Below are 17,319 nucleotides of genomic sequence, written 5' to 3'. Positions count from 1 at the left end.
AGTTTGTTTAAAAATATTGAGATTCTGTTGCGTACTGCTTATACTTTATTTACAGTAGTCGTTCTTTAGTTAAAAAATGTGCACCAGAAGAATTGGCAAATGTAAATGATATGGATATAATTTCTTTTCGACCAATTCATGAAGTTCGTTGGTTGTTGCATCACTTTGCTGTCCGTGCTTTTGTTAAAAATCTTGATGTTTTAGCTGCATACTGTGAAGAATAAGTGCAAGATTGCAATGATCCTGTTTGTAATTATGTTCTGAAATCATTACGAGATCCACTGTATCAGATTGCTCTTTATACAGCAAATGATGTTTTAACTGAATTAGTAATTTATCACCAATTGAAGCACATCAATTTTGCTTTTCTAAAATCTGTAAATTGTAAGCACAATATCTGGGTGAGAATGTTTACTGGAATGATAAAGCCAAGCAAATTTTGAGTGAAAATGAAGGCATTGACACAAGACAAATCACACAGTTCATACGATCAGTCTGTGATCACTTAAAGGTAAGATTTCCAGCGGATGAGCTACAATTTCGGTCAGCTTTTGATCCCACAGGTTTGAAAAACTGTGCATTTGGTTTTGGTGTCAAAGAGATAAAAGAACAGTGCGTAAAGTATAAAGATTTGTTACAACAAATGACGAGTTGATTATTACTCAATACAATGACTTCAAATTTCAGATCAGAGATAAACTGAAATCTGGTACCATAAATTCACTACCTGAAATCATAGGAGTAACTTTAAATGATGAACAATTTAGCTCACTCGCAATGTTAATCGATATTTGCTGTACTTTTCAAGCATTCAGTGCTGATTGTGAATGAGGTTTTAGCCTCATGAATAGTTTTAAAGTGAAAACCTGAAACAGGCTTGACGTTACTCATTTGGATCATCTTATGCAAATAAAATTATATTTAAATGCTGGAAAGACTGTGGATTTGCACAAAACGTATAACGTGTGGAAGGAATGTAAAATTACACTTGAAAAGTTGTAATAATCATCTTGTTAATTTTATCAAGCCAGAGTCTTAAACAGTATCATATATAAAACTGTTGTGTTTTATTGTGTTTCAATACTTTAAGAACATGGTTTATATTGTATTTTCGTTATGTTATTAACAGTGTGATTATTGGTAGTGTCACTGCCACTTAGTTGACTTACATTGCGTTAGTTATTATACTACATGACTTGTCGTCGTAGTATAATACTCAAGTCGGTTATACTGATAGCTTATTGGCTACATGTATTTTGTTTGTATTTATGTTTCTCTATAACTGGGTGGTAAATGAATAAAGTTTCATACATATTATATTAATTTATCACAATACAGGCCTTCATCACATATTTAAATTGCAAGCCTAAAAATACATATGACCTTGCACAACCCTTTCGGAGCATCGCCCACACAAAATATATTTTGCACACGTGCCCTGATGTCCCATGTGATGAAGACCATGGCGCAGCTGCTGCTTCACCACCTGAGGCCAGAGGTCCGCCGCGCCCTGGACCCTCTGCAGTTCGCATACCAGGAGAAGGTGGGGGCGGAGGATGCCATCATCTATATGCTACACTGATCCCTCTCCCACTTGGACAGAGGCAGTGGTGCTGTAAGAATTATGTTTTTGGACTTCTCTAGCGCCTTCAACACCATCCAACCTCTGCTCCTTAGGGACAAGCTGAAAGAGATGGGAGTAGATTCACACCTGGTGGCGTGGATCGTGGACTGTCTTACAGACAGACCTCAGTATGTGCGCCGCGGGAACTGCAGGTCTGACATTATGGTCAGCAACACAGGGGACTTTACAGTACTTTCTCCGGTCCTGTTCAGCCTATATACATCAGACTTCCAATACAATTCGGAGTCCTGCCACGTGCAAAAGTTCACTGATGACACTGCTATTGTGGGCTGCATCAGGAGTGGGCAGGACGAGGAGTATAGGAAGCTAATCAAGGACTTTGTTAAATGGTGTGACTCAAACCATTTACACCTGAACACCAACAAGGCGAAGGAACTGGTGGTGGATTTTAGGAGGCCCAGGCCCCTCATGGACCCCGTGATCAGATCATCAGAGGAGACTGTGTGCAGAGGGTACAGACCTATAAATACCTGGGAGTGCAGCTGGATGATAAATTGGACTGGACTGCCAATACTGATGCTCTGTGTAAGAAAGGTCAGAGCCGACTATACTTCCTTAGAAGGATGGCATCCATCAACATCTGCAATAAGACGCTGCAGATGTTCTACCAAACAGTTGTGGCGAGTGCCCTCTTCTACGTGGTGGTGTGCTGGGGAGGCAGCGTAAAGAATAAGGACGTCTCACGCCTGGACAAACTGGTGAGGAATGCAGGCTCTATTGTAGGCACGGAGCTGGACAGGTTGACATCCGTGGCAGAGCGACGGGCACTGAACAGGCTCCTGTCAATCATGGAGAATCCACTGCATCCACTGAACAGTGTCATCTCCAGGCAGAGGAGCAGCTTCAGTGACAGACTGCTGTCACTGTCCTGCTCCACTGACAGACTGAGGAGATCGTTCCTCCCCCAAACTATGCGACTCTTCACTTCCACCCAGGGGGGTAAACGCTAACATTATTCAAAGTTATTGTCTGTTTTTACATGCATTTTTATTACTCTTTAATATTGTTTTTTTGTATCAGTATGCTGCTGCTGGATTATGTGAATTTCCCCTTAGGATTAATAAAGGATCTATCTATCTATCTGGTCACTTACTGACTCATTGTGCACTTTTTGAAACCATCTGAAAATTAATTTGTATCCCACCTCTGTCTACCTTGGTTTACACAAACTTTAAAGCAATATTTGTAAGGAGGTTTAGGCACAAATACCATACTGAGCCCATGAAAAGGAAAAGGAGTAAGACTGTGTGCTGTGCCGTGTGGTGGGTACAGCAACAGCCTGTAATCAGCACATGCGCCCAACTTCCTCCTCTTGTGTGCTGTTATATAAAAACCAAAATATTCACATTTCTTTGTAATTTCTGCTTTAAATTTTATTTTAAAGTGATATACTGTGCTATCAAGACCTACTAGTGTCTCATTTTAACATTTGTTTTGTGTATCACAAATCAAAATATTTTCATCATGAGAATATTTACACTGTGCAGAAACGGGATACTATGTTCATAGCAGGCTGATTTCTGAATTGAATTTATTTTTTAACAGATTAGATGTACAGTGTATGCCTAATTTAAATTTATGTTTTGGAAGGCTAATATAAGGCCATAAAATGTAAAGAAACTATGAAAGCATATTTTTTAGAACTCTTAGTGGTTCGCTGAAACAGAACTGATTTATAACGCTAATAAGTATGTAATAAAACTTTTGTAGTTAGTGAGCTTTTCACTACATTTTGTTTATACTTACGAGGTGTGGCAGAAAAGTAATGAGACTAGCAACACTGCAAGCGATCTGGAAACGCTGCGCTGTTGTCCTTGATAGAGCACGTGTATCAGTACCTTCCAATAGCTCAGTGCGAGTTTCAACTCCTTTTGTTAACTACGTGATTTTTGTGACTGCTATTAGCGAAGTTGTGTATTTGGTTGTGCGTCACGCAAAATGGAACAGCGGAATTTGGAGCAACGTTGTGCCATTAAACGACAAGTGTGACGTTTGAAAAGTTAAAACAGGCCTATGGGAAACATTCTTTATCCCGAGCTCAAGTTTTTCGCTGGCACAAATCATTTTTGGAAGGCAGAAAACACATTGAAGATGAACACCGTTCAGGGAGGACTTCAACTTCGAAAACCAATGAAAACATCGAACGTGTGAACACTCTTGTGAGATCAGACCGTCGTTTAACATTAAGAATGTTGAGTGAACAATTAAATTTGAACAGATTTACCATTCATCAAATTTTGACTGAACATTTGCACATGCGAAAAGGTCTGTGCCAAAATGGTGCCGAAAAACTGCCCTCTCCATAACAGAATATTTGACCTCAAAAGGCATTCTTGTGGTTCCCCAGCCCCCTTATTCACCTGACCTCAGTCCGTGTGACTTTTTCCTTTTTCCTAAACTGAAAAATGTCCTCAAAGGACGTCATTTCGGGACTTTAGAAAACATCCAAAAGAGTGTAACGGAAATGCTGAAGACCATACTGGTTGAAGACTTCCAGCGCTGCTACTAACAGTGGGAACAACGTCCCCATCGGTTTGTAGCTGCCCAAGGGAACTACTTTGAAGGGGATAGCATTGATGTTTGAAAAAAATAAAAACTTTGATAAATAAAAAATCAGTCTCATTACTTTTCAGCCACACATAATAATGTCTTCATTATAACTTGCTGATTATGATTGTGACTTTGTTTGTGGGTAGTTGTCAGTAGACCCCTTTTCCTAATGTATACCAAGTGGCCATATTTCAATTATAATGTTAATGGACTATATATTGTCATGATTAGTTTATGTTGATCATGTAATTTGCTCAGTTTTATTGTGTGTGTAATGTAATTTGTATGTATATAGTATAAATGTTGTGTTGTGTGTAGTTTATTATTATTACATTATAGCTATAAAATTGTGCAAGTGTTCTGAAACTCTCCATTGTATAGTACAAAATTATAGAAAAATAGTTTGAATTGATTTTTGTTAGAAAAACCGCATTTTTAAAACTTATTTTTAAATTTTGCAGGGTATATTATTGCAACAGTGGTTACTTTACTTTGCCTGGCTACTTTGCTGTTTCACAAGAATATTCAATGTCCATGCAAATGTCTAGGTAAGGTTTTAACTTTATTTACCTATTAACTTCATATTGTGCACCTAACATGATAAAATTATGATTTAAATTAAAAACATATAAACATTTATATTTTGACTATAAAGCAAAAGGTATAGATCTCACTGCTACTTTTGTATGTGATGTCAGAGATGTATGGGGACACTGCCCGGCCGGGACGCCTGGACAGTCCCCAGCGGGGACAATACTTCTCCTCGGCCACGAGAGGGCAGCCGCCCGGGTCTATTTGGGGGCCACAGAGACGGAGCTGGGATGCCCGTGTGAGGATGTGGCCACCGCCAGGGGGCGCCCGGTCAGTTGGGGAGTCCTGGATGGCAACATTTCCGCCATACCAGGAAGTGCTCCCGGAAACGGTTCTAAGACGACCCGGAGTGCTTCCAGGGGCTTTCCTGACACTTTCGCCACACCAGGAAGTGACGTCAAGGGGAGCACCTGGGACTCATCCGGGTCCTGATAAAAGGAGCCGCCTCCTTCCAGACGGAGAGCCAGAGTTGGGAGTAAGGAGACGAAGCTTGTGAGGAGGAGGAGGAGGAGGTCCAAGAGAAAGAGAGAGAAAGAAAGAGGGAAAGAAGAAAAGAAAGAAGAAGAAGAAAGGAAAGAGTTGGTGAAAGAAGAGGAGAAAGAAGAAGAAGAAAGGAAAGAGTTGGTGAAAGAAGAAGAAAGGAAAGAGTTGATGAGAGAAGGCATTGTGGTGCAGTAAAGGAAAAATAAATAGCGTGTTTCATACATCCTGGTGTCGGTCTGTCTGTGTTGGGGGTACGGTTTCCACAATGGCGCCCAACGTGGGGCCAACCCCCTGCTAAAAGGGGGGGACCCGTCTTTATAAATATTTTGTGGAGCCAACCCCGCACAGCAGACGAAGGCGCACTACCGCTGCGACACGCAAGCCTGCGCTGACGCCTCTGGAAACGCCCGCTGTAAACCACGCCAGACGGACGTCTCTGTTATGGGGAAGAAAAAGGGCAACCGGGCCCTGAAGGTAGCGACGCCTCTACCCGGCATCGTTGTTGCGGCTGCACGGGGCGGCGGAAGAAGCTGCCCAGCAACAGCGGATTCGAGAAGACGGGATTCGGGAGGTAAGTCTCGCGTCGGAGGGTGATGCGCTTGGCGGGACTTACCCTGCGGTCGCCTGGTCATGTTTTTTAGCAGGGGACTGCCCGAAGCACGCCGACCCGTGGTCTGACAACGAGACGACGACGGGAGACGAAGAGGAGCCGCTGTCGACTGCAGAATGGCTGCGGGGCGGAAGCTGCCCGGAAGTCTCTTCCCCGAAGACGTCCGCTCATAGGGTGGAGGGAGCGTTGGAAGACCGGAAGTTCCTCCCCAAAACAAGTACGGGATTGGACGGTGTGTGTTGTGTCCCCGCCGGTGAGTACAAGAAGGCGGGACCAACAAACGTCAATCCTGGGACACCCGAAGACCCAACGGAGCATGCGCAGGAGCTCCACGGCTCCCAGCCGGCAGGTGAGTCAGAGAAATGTACGACTTCAGTGCCGGCTGGCTTAAGTGACTTGTTGTTGGCTGTACAGGAGTTAGAGAAAGACTTTCGTCCTGTGCAGCCTCTCTTGCAGGTATTATAGAACCTGACGAGTGTGCTCAAGACGCTGGAGGAGACTACGGACGCGCCCCTGAGAGCCGTACTGGGGTGGTTAACGCGGTGCGACGTGGGATTCTCCAGTCAGTCCGATGCGTCGGTACAGGTAAGTGACACCGGTACCGAACAGGATTATGGAATCCGTAGCGAAAAGAACCTGGATGTAACGGAAGGGATTCAAGTAGCAAGGGTTCCGACAGTAGATCGGGGAACACTACAGTGTTCTTTGCCGCTTTTTCCTGACTCAGTGTTGCAAATGGCAAAGCACGTCAGTATAACAGTGACCAGTTATGTGGGCCTTTTGAGAAATTTAATCAATATGGACTTACATAGGAACATTATAAAGAATTGTGCAAGTGAAATTGTTGCCATTGACTTATAGCTTGAATTTCTTTTGTGTTAGAGAATAACCATGCTTTCATTATTTGGATTGTTTGGACCCTGGGTTATAGGGATGCATCAAAGCTTCATTCCAGTTATAAAATGCTTCATAAATTTATTTTTCTAAATTCATTAGCTTGCGCTCCTCCTTGGGACATTGGATATAATGATGTTTCATTTCTAGAGTTAACATTCAGGGCACCCAACATTCTGAGCACCCAATGTGTATAAGATCTTATTCTTTTTTAACTATTCATGAAGAATGGATTCAACAAAACTGTAAGTTAACCCTTCAGTGTCTGCTATCTCACACCCCATCACTACTGAATTCTCCATCTCCTAAGGCATATTGTTCTCTAACATTAAGCATTCACAGGTAGCATAATACTTGATTTTATAGTTTCTAGTATTTAAGTTAAAGGATAAGTTTAGTATTTTTCAAGTCAAAGTTATTTCTTCACAATCATGGTATATACTGTATTAGTTTGCTACATGAAATTGCATTCTAAAGTGAAGCATATTTTATAAATTCTGAAAAATACCTACAGTAGTCCACTCTTACATTTTATAATGGAGCTAATGATTCTGGAATCCCAAATGAAAAGAATTAAAACACAATGAATACATTCATTTTTTAAGCCAGAAATGTTATTGTGATGTGATCTGAGTCTTGAAATTACACAAATATTGGAAAACAGAGTATCCATGTCATTTTAAGAAAGAAAAAAGGCAAAAAGCAAACCACTCTAAGATTCAGCTGTGCACTTTACTTTGCCGATTGTCTTCCTGTGTGGCACCTATCAGGGCTTGGGTTGTGGATTCACCTCAGAAAGGTATTGTAAAGTGCCGCTATTGACATTCAGTGTTGATACCCAGATGTGAAGTGCTGTTTCTGTTCTGTGCACAACTAGACTGCAATAACTGAAAAGTCACATGATCATTTTTTATTCTTCCACTACACAAAGGCTTATTTAATTATTTCACATAGATTTTGCCTATATTAACAGTATTTTGAATGTCTTTATTTGCAATTTAGGCAAAACTAAGTCAGGAAAGTGAATTTTACGACAGAGTTGGGGGAAGTGCTTGAAACAAATGTTTCTCTGCTAGAGTCTCTCTCTCATCCCCCACACAAAGCCATGTTGCCTAACTGCCAAGCTTTACCTCAACAAATTGTTTTGGGGGATAGCAGGTGTTAAGATGTTCTATTTCCCCATTAGTCTGAAGTATGGCTGTTTGGAATTGGCTTGTATCAGAAGCCGTTAAGTACCACAACGCCCTATTGGCTGTAGGGGTTGGACAGAAAATCTATAAAATTTGCTTGGTTAACCTCACTCTCTCTCTTACTAACATCTGATGGAGAAGCATCTCTCCCCCTTACCAATCTGATGAACTGAAAGGACAACACAATGGAGAGCACAGCTCTGCAGCCATATTGAGACAGGCATGCGGTCTGTTCTGAAGAAAACTGACCACAAATGATGCCTTAACTAGAGACATTAAGTAACAAATAAGTCTGTTTGCCACCTGAAACTACACATAACCATTTAATCAGGTTGTATGGTTGCCAATATTCAAATGTACTTGGCATATTGTTATTATTTATGAATATTACCAATAATACATTGTTTAAATTGTAACTTAACTCCTGCTTGTCTTTTACTATACCTAATTGCCTGAGGTTATAGATGTAGGAGGGAAGGTGAGTAAAAGTTGTATACTATAAATATCTTATAAACAGTGGTAAGTCTGGGAGACTTGAGGCATTCTGACAAAGGCTACTTATTAATAATACAATAGGGGAAAGTAGAGCAATATATTACTCTACCAAGACAAAACAGGGTGCCCCAAAACATCACAGCTGTCTGTGTTTTTCATTACAGCAGGCACAGAGACAGAATATAGTTTTGGTTCTTTGTCTGTCTGTTTTTTTTTTGGTTTTTTTTTTTTTACTAATGTTCAATGTATTTATTCCTTCCTTTGGTTACTTTTGTTTAAAAAGGGACCAGTTACAGTATGTTTACCTTTGCCTTCTTACTATTTTCCTAGGTGCTGCAGGCTGCCAAGAGAGCTCCCTTCTATCACTATACATACAAAACAAATCATGGGTATATAAACAAGGGTTCTGGTATGGAAACAAATGACAGTAAAGTTTGGCAAAAATAAATTGAAGAAAAACCATTTAAAGTGTAACAAATATCCACCTCCTACACTCTTTTCCTTTTACAGAAGTAGTGATCTGTAAATTGCAAGTTACATATGATCTTGTTGTTGCCTGGTTATCAGGCATACCAAATAGCCAAAATGTACAGTACCCTCAGGCATCCTAGGTATGTTACTACAATTTTACTTTCTCTCTTCCTTAATTAATTATTATCAGACTACAATAGGTTTACAGTAATACTACTGAAGGATTAATTAATTACCCTAGATTGGCTTCTTATCAACTGCAGAATCATAGTCATATCTGCAAATGACCTAGCTCTGAACTGAACATTCCAGAATACATGTCAATGCTGCTTATATGCTGTATACTCTAGATCAGTGAGAAAGCAGAATTGTCAGGCTGTCACTGGCCTTCTAGCTTCCCCAAAAGTATCAGTCTTTGAATTTACACTGAACTTTGTGGCCACGTCTCTTAGCTCTTTATGTAACTCTGCAAACCTCTTTCGTTGAGGTTACTGAATGTAACATGTTTTATGTTATTGTACCAAATGTTGAGCAGTCAGTACCAGTACGTTATTTTTGCACTAATAAACAATGTCACAAAAATGTCAGCTCTCATTTACTTTGCGATTTTACTTTTTACAAAAGGTGCACTGTAGTTTGGTTGGGAATCTTTTCAACTTTTTGTAATTCCATAAAATAAATTAAAAAAAGAAATATGCATTTTTGATCCTCAATACAAGTTTGGATAATATGCAGAAATTATTTTTCAAAGCAACTATCATAATGAACATCACACTATAATATATTAAGTATGGCACTTAGTAGTATTTTTAGAGTATCTACAGAAAATAATGTTTATACAATTGAGAATATGGAGTTTTATGACTTGCATGGGATCACTGTGGAAACCGTACCCCCAACGCAGACAGACCGACACCAGGATGTATGAAACACGCTATTTATTTTTCCTTTACTGCACCACAATGCCTTCTCTCATCAACTCTTTCCTTTCTTCTTCTTTCACCAACTCTTTCCTTTCTTCTTCTTCTTTCTCCTCTTCTTTCACCAACTCTTTCCTTTCTTCTTCTTCTTTCTTTTCTTCTTTCCCTCTTTCTTTCTCTCTCTTTCTCTTGGACCTCCTCCTCCTCCTCCTCACAAGCTTCGTCTCCTTCCTCCCAACTCTGGCTCTCCGTCTGGAAGGAGGCGGCTCCTTCTTTTTTTAATTTATTTTATGGAATTACAAAAAGTTGAAAAGATTCCCAACCAAACTACAGTGCACCTTTTGTAAAAAGTAAAATCGCAAAGTAAATGAGAGCTGACATTTTTGTGACATTGTTTATTAGTGCAAAAATAACGTACTGGTACTGACTGCTCAACATTTGGTACAATAACATAAAACATGTTACATTCAGTAACCTCAACGAAAGAGGTTTGCAGAGTTACATAAAGAGCTAAGAGACGTGGCCACAAAGTTCAGTGTAAATTCAAAGACGGATACTTTTGGGGAAGCTAGAAGGCCAGTGACAGCCTGACAATTCTGCTTTCTCACTGATCTAGAGTATACAGCATATAAGCAGCATTGACATGTATTCTGGAATGTTCAGTTCAGAGCTAGGTCATTTGCAGATATGACTATGATTCTGCAGTTGATAAGAAGCCAATCTAGGGTAATTAATTAATCCTTCAGTAGTATTACTGTAAACCTATTGTAGTCTGATAATAATTAATTAAGGAAGAGAGAAAGTAAAATTGTAGTAACATACCTAGGATGCCTGAGGGTACTGTACATTTTGGCTATTTGGTATGCCTGATAACCAGGCAACAACAAGATCATATGTAACTTGCAATTTACAGATCACTACTTCTGTAAAAGGAAAAGAGTGTAGGAGGTGGATATTTGTTACACTTTAAATGGTTTTTCTTCAATTTATTTTTGCCAAACTTTACTGTCATTTGTTTCCATACCAGAACCCTTGTTTATATACCCATGATTTGTTTTGTATGTATAGTGATAGAAGGGAGCTCTCTTGGCAGCCTGCAGCACCTAGGAAAATAGTAAGAAGGCAAAGGTAAACATACTGTAACTGGTCCCTTTTTAAACAAAAGTAACCAAAGGAAGGAATAAATACATTGAACATTAGTAAAAAAAAAAAAACCAAAAAAAAAACAGACAGACAAAGAACCAAAACTATATTCTGTCTCTGTGCCTGCTGTAATGAAAAACACAGACAGCTGTGATGTTTTGGGGCACCCTGTTTTGTCTTGGTAGAGTAATATATTGCTCTACTTTCCCCTATTGTATTATTAATAAGTAGCCTTTGTCAGAATGCCTCAAGTCTCCCAGACTTACCACTGTTTATAAGATATTTATAGTATACAACTTTTACTCACCTTCCCTCCTACATCTATAACCTCAGGCAATTAGGTATAGTAAAAGACAAGCAGGAGTTAAGTTACAATTTAAACAATGTATTATTGGTAATATTCATAAATAATAACAATATGCCAAGTACATTTGAATATTGGCAACCATACAACCTGATTAAATGGTTATGTGTAGTTTCAGGTGGCAAACAGACTTATTTGTTACTTAATGTCTCTAGTTAAGGCATCATTTGTGGTCAGTTTTCTTCAGAACAGACCGCATGCCTGTCTCAATATGGCTGCAGAGCTGTGCTCTCCATTGTGTTGTCCTTTCAGTTCATCAGATTGGTAAGGGGGAGAGATGCTTCTCCATCAGATGTTAGTAAGAGAGAGTGAGGTTAACCAAGCAAATTTTATAGATTTTCTGTCCAACCCCTACAGCCAATAGGGCGTTGTGGTACTTAACGGCTTCTGATACAAGCCAATTCCAAACAGCCATACTTCAGACTAATGGGGAAATAGAACATCTTAACACCTGCTATCCCCCAAAACAATTTGTTGAGGTAAAGCTTGGCAGTTAGGCAACATGGCTTTGTGTGGGGGATGAGAGAGACTCTAGCAGAGAAACATTTGTTTCAAGCACTTCCCCCAACTCTGTCGTAAAATTCACTTTCCTGACTTAGTTTTGCCTAAATTGCAAATAAAGACATTCAAAATACTGTTAATATAGGCAAAATCTATGTGAAATAATTAAATAAGCCTTTGTGTAGTGGAAGAATAAAAAATGATCATGTGACTTTTCAGTTATTGCAGTCTAGTTGTGCACAGAACAGAAACAGCACTTCACATCTGGGTATCAACACTGAATGTCAATAGCGGCACTTTACAATACCTTTCTGAGGTGAATCCACAACCCAAGCCCTGATAGGTGCCACACAGGAAGACAATCGGCAAAGTAAAGTGCACAGCTGAATCTTAGAGTGGTTTGCTTTTTGCCTTTTTTCTTTCTTAAAATGACATGGATACTCTGTTTTCCAATATTTGTGTAATTTCAAGACTCAGATCACATCACAATAACATTTCTGGCTTAAAAAATGAATGTATTCATTGTGTTTTAATTCTTTTCATTTGGGATTCCAGAATCATTAGCTCCATTATAAAATGTAAGAGTGGACTACTGTAGGTATTTTTCAGAATTTATAAAATATGCTTCACTTTAGAATGCAATTTCATGTAGCAAACTAATACAGTATATACCATGATTGTGAAGAAATAACTTTGACTTGAAAAATACTAAACTTATCCTTTAACTTAAATACTAGAAACTATAAAATCAAGTATTATGCTACCTGTGAATGCTTAATGTTAGAGAACAATATGCCTTAGGAGATGGAGAATTCAGTAGTGATGGGGTGTGAGATAGCAGACACTGAAGGGTTAACTTACAGTTTTGTTGAATCCATTCTTCATGAATAGTTAAAAAAGAATAAGATCTTATACACATTGGGTGCTCAGAATGTTGGGTGCCCTGAATGTTAACTCTAGAAATGAAACATCATTATATCCAATGTCCCAAGGAGGAGCGCAAGCTAATGAATTTAGAAAAATAAATTTATGAAGCATTTTATAACTGGAATGAAGCTTTGATGCATCCCTATAACCCAGGGTCCAAACAATCCAAATAATGAAAGCATGGTTATTCTCTAACACAAAAGAAATTCAAGCTATAAGTCAATGGCAACAATTTCACTTGCACAATTCTTTATAATGTTCCTATGTAAGTCCATATTGATTAAATTTCTCAAAAGGCCCACATAACTGGTCACTGTTATACTGACGTGCTTTGCCATTTGCAACACTGAGTCAGGAAAAAGCGGCAAACAACACTTTGGACCATCCAAATTCTGCTTCATATCACTGCAACTCTGCAACACTGTGTATTCATAAAGGTGCCACACCCTCCATGTTCTCCAGAACTGGCTCTACTTGGCTGTCATCTGTTCCTCAATCAAAACTGTTACCTTTGTGGGATATCTTATGCCAGCGATAATGATGTCACATGTTACCTGGGCCAGGTACGAGACCCTGTTGCTACAGGGTGTAGCCACAGCAGTATGGTGCCAAAAGCATAAAAGAAGCAGGCAGTAGTTACAAGTCTCTGATCATACTTCTCCTTTTATATTCTAATTTGCCCAGAGGTATATAACTGCTCCAATGTCAACATAACTATTGGTTAAACAGTGGTACATACCAATTTTCTTTGGTTAAACAATGGTACATACCAATTTTCTTTGGTTAACAATAGTGCGTACACATTTTTATTGGTTAAACAATAGTATTGTTGCTAACTATCAAGAAGTATATACATATACCACTGTATGCTCATTAGAGACCAATGTCCCCAGAGCATGTTAATTTTCAAACCAAGTAAATACAAACATTTTCTAAGGAAGCAGGCAGTTCTGTTACCAGCATACTGTATGTTGAACAGATACTTGTATTAATCAAAGCAGTTTGATCTTCAAAGCTGGTGACTCTTTTGCGAGATGGGTAATTATCTATGTCCTGTAGACAGCTATCAGCAATAACCTGTAACAGAATTGTTTAGGAAATTTGCCTTTTCAGTTACCATCCCCATCTCAAACAAAGGGTGCCTATTGCCCCTTCATCTATTGGCTTTTAAGTCCTGTCTGACTCACAGGCAAGAGTTTGTTAGACTTAGGAAAAGCAGATCAACCTCACCTCCAGTCACACAAGTGGTTTCTTAGAGCTCTGTCCATTGTCCTCTGCTCTTCTGTGTCTGTATGTTTCTCCTTTGCCATATCATTCATAGTTATGGACTGGGTTATCATTTTTATACAGATGATACTCAACTCTATTTCATTGTTAAAAGTGAAATTTCATCAGGGCCTTCTCAGTTCACAATTTGCCTCAGTGAAATTAAAACCTGGATGGAGCAGAACTCTTTAAAATTAAATTGCAACAAAACAGAATTCCTGCAAATTGGCACTAAAGCGCAACTTAAGAAAATTAGTTCCTTTTCAGTCACTCTTGATGGTGATCTCATCAGACCTTCTTCTGATGCAAGGAATCTTGGTATCATTTTTGATTCCTCCCTTTCTTATTCCACCCACATAAACCACATTAAGAAACTTTCGTACTTTCACCTTTGTAACATATCATATGTTCTCTCATTCCTCTCCTTTTCTAATGCTGTGAAACTTGTCCATGTTTTTATCACATTGCACATCGATTATTGTAACTCCTTGATGGGTGGTGCCCCTTCAAATGTTACATCAATCTCCAGTTAATTCAAAACTCTTTTACAAGAGTCTTTACATGAACCAGCAACAGTGATCACATAAACACCCATCCTGCTTCGCCTTCACTGGCTCCCTGTGCCTCTTACAGAATTGAATACAAAATTCTATTATTAACCTACAAAGCTTTAAATGGCATTGCACTGGACTACATCAGTGACCTTCTTCATCACTATGCTCCTGTTCATCCACTAAGGTACTCTGATTCTGGCAATCTTGTTGTGCTCCATACTAACCTGCATTCTGTGAGTGACAGGGCCTTTAGCTGTATAGCACCCAGACTTTAGAATGACTTTCTTAAATTAATTAAATCAACTGACTCCATTCATTCTCTTAAAAAACAACTTAAAAATCATCTGTTCAAGAAGGCTTTTAACTTAACCTGACATTTTGCACCAGTCTTCCTCTCTGTCCAAGTGCTCAGTATAATTTGTGTGTGTGTTGTATCACAAATTATGTTATTTACTAGTCTTTCTTTTAGTATTGAATTAAGTATTTACCTCTGGTTTATTGTTTTTTATTCTATTTAATGCCTTTGTATATCCTGTATCTATCTGTTTTAATGTTCTATTCAGGAAACATCTGTATCCAATGTTACATATACCTGCTGTTTAAGCACCTTGAGCATGGGAAAGGTGCTATATAAATGCAATTTATTATTATTATCATTATTTACATTTGCTATTTACTTGTTTTTTCGCCTAAAGACAACATGCAGAAATGTCATTTTCTTTAAAACATTAATTTCTAGCCCAATACACTCTCCCCTGCTTTTTTTTGAGATGTCTCCTGACATCTTGCTCTAATGGCTAGGCCTTTGATTCAGTACTTAGGGTGTATAAACCACTGGCCTTGGATAATAATCAGATCCTGGCTATGCTGGATACACTACAGTATCGGGCGCTTGGTAACAGATGCATAGAATTCTGCATAAATGCATTGTAGCAGCGCTACTATCAGTTAAAACTGCATCTCCCAGGAGTCCCTGCAGGGCCTGTTGGGGTCAAAGGTTGTCAGAGTGGATTAAAAGGAGGGCAGGTGTTCAAAGAGAAAAAAGTGTTTTTTGTTGTGTTCTGTGTACCTGTCTGGCTGCCTTCTGTTGATTAAGCCGTATTTAGTCGTTGTGTCCTGGGTTGTTTCGTTGTTGTGGTCTGGATCATCTCCTGTCTACCTGTGTGCTGAGGACTGATAGTGGATTCATGGCTTTCCCGCAAGAAACTGAACCATCCATCCATTTTCACCCTTACAGTGTCTACCGGTAGGACTGTTTTTTCATTCCCTTTCAACGTACAGATATCTGGACTTACTATCGTCATCTTTCATTACATTCTGTGTTGTTTTCCATGGACTTTGCTGAGTGGAGTTGTTTGTGTTTATATGTTTAATGTAATATTGCCGTAGGGGTAAAGGGGTGGTATTATTATTTTCATTAATTTCATTTAATTTCATTATATTCTTTAATTGTTGTTAGTGCCCAGTGTGCTTTATTTTGTCTCTGTTTGTGAGTGTGTGCGGGTCGGGCCAAGGCTGGGAGCGTCCCTGGGATCTCCTCTATAAAAATAAATAAATCTTAGTGGCACTGGACCGCTACAACATTGATGCCAGGATTCCAAGGCTGATACGATGGATGCCCCAGTCTATGGTATGTGAATTCCTTTCTGTGTTTGACAAAGCATGCTGATCGTCTTTAAGTGTCTCCCTCTCTACCACTGTGTTGTTCTGTTCCTAGGTCTCTCTGACCATTTGTGGGCTCCACTGGTCATCAATATTTCCCAGCTGGGTTTATGCAACACTGGTCTCCATTTCCTGTCCTTGTCTCTGTTCCATTGATGTTTCCTGCTGTGGGATTTCTGTCAGGTTGCCGTGGTTCTCATTGTTCAGGGCAGAACTCTTGGGCCTTAGCTTGGAGCCTGCAGCGTGATTTAATTTTCTGTGACCTTAGTTCTGACATGCACAGGAAATGTGGCAAGCAGTGAAAGCCATATTAGGTTTCAGCTTCCTCATCGGAGTGATCAGACCCTGAGTCTTCTGTTTCATTATTTATTCTTGCTGGTCTCTGCATTTTCCCTTCCACTGTGTTCGATTTAGTGTCTTTTTCAAGAGGTGAGTCATTGACAGGCCATAGACAGGTGTGTCACGTTGTGGGAATCTCAGTCTGATGGGACCTGTTACTCCTGTTGGTTACAGGTCGTGTCCAGTTTCTGGATTCCCACCTCTTGGTACAGCCAACAGCTCTGTGTCCGATCTGACCACAGCAGAAACTGTGGGGGCTCAATTCTTTTCCCTGCTGGACGTACTCTCTACATCTTCGTTTGGGATTACCTCTTCATACCAGAGTGTTTAATTATGGAAGTGCAATGTTTTCAAACTTTTTTGCTAGTTGTGACACTTGAGCTGTTAACTGCTTCACAAACTTTTCAATTTTTTTTTCTAGTACAGACACTTGTGCTGTTAGCATCTCAATAGTTGTACTATGAGCTTGAGGTACACAGATAAATGTCAGATTATCATTATCATTATGTTTCACAATCTTGCTGTTAATGGCTTAATAGCTGCACTCTCCACGTGTACCCTATCATTTGCTTGGCTCTCCTTAGTCTGATCAGTCTTTTGCCTCCATTGAATTTACAGTGACTGACTTATGATTGTTTACTCAGAGTGCTGAGATGCTTTATTCTCTCTGCTTTCTTCCTGGTAGATTTAGTTATCTTCTCTAGAATAACAAAC

General features: G+C 39.4%; 1 protein-coding gene across 3 annotated transcripts in view; it reads left to right on the top strand.

Annotated features, from left to right (window-relative positions):
* LOC120528341 overlaps positions 1 to 17,319 on the top strand; it is a 173,048-nt gene that overhangs the window by 144,581 nt on the left and 11,148 nt on the right. For 2 of the 3 annotated variants that reach the window (XM_039752487.1, XM_039752479.1), the window contains exons 11-13: positions 4,657 to 4,743; positions 5,911 to 6,228; positions 6,294 to 6,464. In XM_039752487.1, the coding sequence (XP_039608421.1) occupies positions 4,657 to 4,743; positions 5,911 to 6,228; positions 6,294 to 6,464 (576 nt within the window). The remainder of the gene's footprint in view (positions 1 to 4,656; positions 4,744 to 5,910; positions 6,229 to 6,293; positions 6,465 to 17,319) is intronic. The other variant, XM_039752496.1, reaches the window with a different exon arrangement.

This window comes from Polypterus senegalus, chromosome 1, assembly GCF_016835505.1.
Source record: "Polypterus senegalus isolate Bchr_013 chromosome 1, ASM1683550v1, whole genome shotgun sequence".
In the NCBI taxonomy this organism is placed as follows: domain Eukaryota; kingdom Metazoa; phylum Chordata; class Cladistia; order Polypteriformes; family Polypteridae; genus Polypterus; species Polypterus senegalus.
The sequence above is the reverse complement of the archived record's forward strand: the minus strand, read 5'-3'. Positions and strand labels throughout refer to the sequence as shown.